Raw genomic sequence first — 4078 nt, forward strand, 5'->3', positions numbered from 1 at the left:
AAAATACTTTTTGTGGAAAAAATATATTTGATTTTTTGGAGTATATAATAATATATCCGTTACTGTTTAATCTAACACTCCTATAAAGTTTATGTACTAAAATGTAAATATATGTTTTATTAAATACTAATTAGATATAAACTAACCCATTATCCATAATTATAATACTCTTTAGTTCAATATCAACTTCAATAAATACTTTTAAAGTGACACACGAGAATTGAATGTCAAATATTGGTAGACACGCTAAGTGTGTACTCTAAAAGGCACCCTTCGCAAAGTAATGATCGACATTTTTGTAAATTTTATTTTATAACTCAAATATATTAATCAAAAATATTTTTGTAAATTTTTAAATAATATATTCATTCGCGCGTACCATATATATATATATATATATATATATATATATATATATATATATATATATATATATAAAGTTATATATTTTATTTTTTTTATAACTCAAAGGCATTGTTTAATAATACATGTGTATTTTTAAAAAATTATTTACTTATTAACACGGTAAACACGCCCAAAGCGCGTATACAGAATCAGTTACAATCTTCTCCTCTACTCATTGCTCTTCAAACTCCATGGAAAGGCAGAGGAAAATCATGGCGAGAGGAGATCGAGACCGACTCAGTGATTTGCCCTACGCGATTCTACTTTACATCCTCTCTATGTTGGGGGAGGGAAAAGAAGTTGTGAGAACCAGCGTATTATCTCAGCGATGGCGGTTTCTTTGGAAGTCCGTTTCAGTGTCACTCAATTTCGGCGTCCCCGATTACCCCTATGATGAAAGAACCAAAAAGAAAATTCTTGCTTTCGTAGCTTCCATCAATAGAGAGCTTCATTATTGGAGGTCTTGTGAGAAAATCAAAGCATTTAGGGTTTTTCCCGTTAAATACAAAGAGTATCTTGTTAAAGATTATGATTTTTGGGTACATTTTGCAATGAAAGTTGCTAATGTTGAAGAGTTTACACTTAAATTTTGTATTATCAATTTTCCAGATTGCGCGTATAAGTTTCCCCAATTTGCGTATAAAAATACGTTGTTGAGGAATTTGGTTTTAGGCAGCTGCCAGCTAAACCCTTCTGGTAGTGTGACCTGGACCAGTCTCGTTTCTCTTTCAATTGGTCACCTGAAATTGACGGATAATATGTTGGAGAAGATATTGTCGGGTTGCCCTAACTTGGAGAGCTTGGAACTGGATAGTGTTCTGGGCATTAGTCGTTTGGAAATCAGCTCTGTGAAGCTGAGAAAATTGATCATATTAAATGATGAAAATGATTGTTATAGCCAATGGCACGACGAAGATACCCATCGGCTTGAAATATTCGCCCCGTATATTCAAAATTTTGTACTTTCCGGGTTCTTATACAATGAGATACGCTTGCAGCAGAGCAATGTGGCTTCACTTGTCACTGCAGTCCTTCATTTTAATGTTGATTTTATTGAATTTGAAGATGAAGAAGAGAAATTGGAGAAGGAGTTTAGATATTTGAAGGAACTTCTTCTCAGCGTTGGCCATGTCGAGAATCTTGAATTGGGTCCCTTGTGCATCGAGGTTATTCATACTCTTGAGTCTTTGATTATTCATATTTTCTTTTTTCATTTTGCGACTTTTTATTTGCTATTAATTTATCGGTTTGTAACATGAACAGTTCCACTACGTAGGATAATCTGATAACTAAGTTTGTAACTACTGAAGAATAACATTCTCATTGCTCATTTGGTTGGACATTGGCTATTGAACAAAAAATTTTAATGATGAACTGTGAGAATAAATAGTTTGCAATGGACATAAATTTTTAAAATTCCGATTGATTTAAAATCGGTTTCTTCAAGTGATTAAAAATCAAATTAGATTTCCGACCAGCCTTGAACACTTTGATGTGGCTTGTGGCAAAACACTATCGTATAATCCAAGTTGTTTTTACAAATTATTCAACAATTTGCATGTCATTTATTTGGCGAGCTGCATTCCTTTGTTTGACATATTCTGGTTTATGTATTTGGTTTATAAGTGCTTTCCCATACTGGAGCTGAGAGGGTGGCGGTCTCCACCATCAGGCTGCAAATTCTTAAAACTTAACGCAGCATTAAAACACTTAGACTTCGTTGGAATTTATAGCTTTCTGCAGAGTTCATCGGATCTTGAGACATTGGTCATTGACTGGAACAATCACAAACCAATAGTAAGTTCCTTTTAGACCTTTATTCTTGTTATTTCATATTTATCAAGCAACTAGTAATGGTAGAAGACGGCAATATGTATCAATATATTTCTTATCTAAAGTATTTAAGAGAAAACAATCGCTGAATTTAAAATTTGATCCACCTTGGTGGTATATTTCATAAATGATAATAAAAGGTTAGGGGGGGGGGGGGGGGGTAGTACTGTGACAAAACTCCAGGAGATAAGCCTCTAATGAGTAAGCAAAAAGTGTGTTTTTGTATTGGAGGGTTCTCCAATCTGTGAAAATAATAGTATTTGAGGGTTTTAATGCTACTTTACAAGAAGTTCCGGATCTGCTTTTAGTCTTAAAAGTTGATCATTTCTCTTTGCTAAATCTGCTCTCAATTTATTTTCCTCAAGGAAATAGTACTTTGACAGAAACTTCATCTTATTACTATCAATTCTCTAAGTCATCCAGTTCTGTTGTCAACTTTGTTGTAGTTGTAGATAAAGATGTTTAACAAGGGGTAGTAGTAGTACTCACCTTCATGTGAGGAGATGAAAGATCAGCTTCAATGAAGCTTTCAAACATTCCATTTGTTGTTTGCATGTAGCACTTTGTAACATTTGCTAAGCACTTGACATGCTCCTTAAATCTGAAAATTCATCTCCTTTTTAATTCTATCCATAAGTAACTCCTTGACTTTCTACTTCCATCTTAGGAGAATAACTGGTTAATATAGCGGATTTTTCTTGCAGGACCAGCTGTTAAGTTACACAAAAGAGGTTGAACAGAGCAGGAGGTTTGAGGCACATAAAAACTGCTCATTGCTACACCTAAAGACCATCAAGATCATTAACTTTCATAGAAAACTAAGTGGAAATGATCTTGTACTTCGGTTGGTAAAATATTTGCTAGAGAATGCAACAGCTCTAGAAAAGTTGGTCATTGTTGCTAAATATGAAGGGAGTGATGTGCCCCGGGATTATGTTGAAGTGGAACAAGAGTTCCTAAGCTTTCCAAGATCCTCTTTGCACGCTTCAGTTGTCTTTTGTTATTTATAATCTTTTTGCCCTCTTGTTTGTATTGATTGCGACGTACTTAACAGCTGTTATTTCATTTAGAAACTGGTTTGTAGCTGATAGATATGGTTAGGATTCTGCTTGTCTGTATCCAAGGAGTTGTTAGTAGTTCTTCATGTCTAAGCAACAGTGTGTTTATTCTCTGATCCTCATGTAAGAAATCTTGCTCTAAATGTTACGTAAACTTCTATTCGTGTTGCAGAACCATGATCATGTGTTGGCACTATGGCAAGTTAAAGGTTGAAACCAGTATTTCATGATTCATTATGTGACCAAGGGTTTTTTCCTGTTGGCTATGTAGGCATGCAAATTTTTAAAATTAAATCCGTAAAATAATTTGGACTATATTTTAAATTCAAGATATATTGGTCCAAATAAATATTATGGGCTAATATATAAATGAATTAATTATATAGGTCCAATATATACAGATTAAATAAGTGAGTCTTAATCCATTGGGCTAGCCCATTTAATTGAGCTAAAGTGATGAGCCCATTTCATTAGGCCCAAGGTGGTCCGGTGCCACGTGTCAAATAACGTGGCGCGCCAAGTCAAGCGGAAGAGCCAATAGGACCATGCCACGTGTCAAAATGACAAAGCATGCCCATTCACACTGAAAGGCCAATGAAATCGCGCCACGTGTGCAAGTGACATGTTCTGGCCAATCAAATTCGGCCATGTCACACTTCAATTGGTCGGAAAGAGTTTGTTCTTATCATGACTCCTCCCTTCCACAACTATAAATAGGGGTCTTCATAACTCAGAAACGACACCAGAAGTTATAACAAGAAGCAAAAAAGAGCTCGTGGATC

General features: G+C 34.9%; 1 protein-coding gene across 2 annotated transcripts; it reads left to right on the top strand.

Annotated features, from left to right (window-relative positions):
• On the top strand, positions 543–3473 carry LOC109233270 (F-box/LRR-repeat protein 25-like). Of its 2 annotated transcripts, XM_019399082.1 has the most exons (3): positions 543–1571; positions 2032–2202; positions 2943–3473. In XM_019399082.1, exons 1-3 carry the CDS (start codon positions 597–599, stop codon positions 3246–3248), a joined length of 1452 nt encoding a protein of 483 aa, XP_019254627.1. In that variant the 5' UTR covers positions 543–596; the 3' UTR covers positions 3249–3473. The 2 variants fall into 2 exon arrangements, with proteins under 2 accessions (XP_019254627.1, XP_019254628.1); XM_019399083.1 differs by lacking the exon at positions 2032–2202.

The sequence above is a fragment of the Nicotiana attenuata genome, chromosome 10 (genome assembly GCF_001879085.1).
Source record: "Nicotiana attenuata strain UT chromosome 10, NIATTr2, whole genome shotgun sequence".
Classification (NCBI taxonomy): Eukaryota; Viridiplantae; Streptophyta; class Magnoliopsida; order Solanales; family Solanaceae; genus Nicotiana; species Nicotiana attenuata.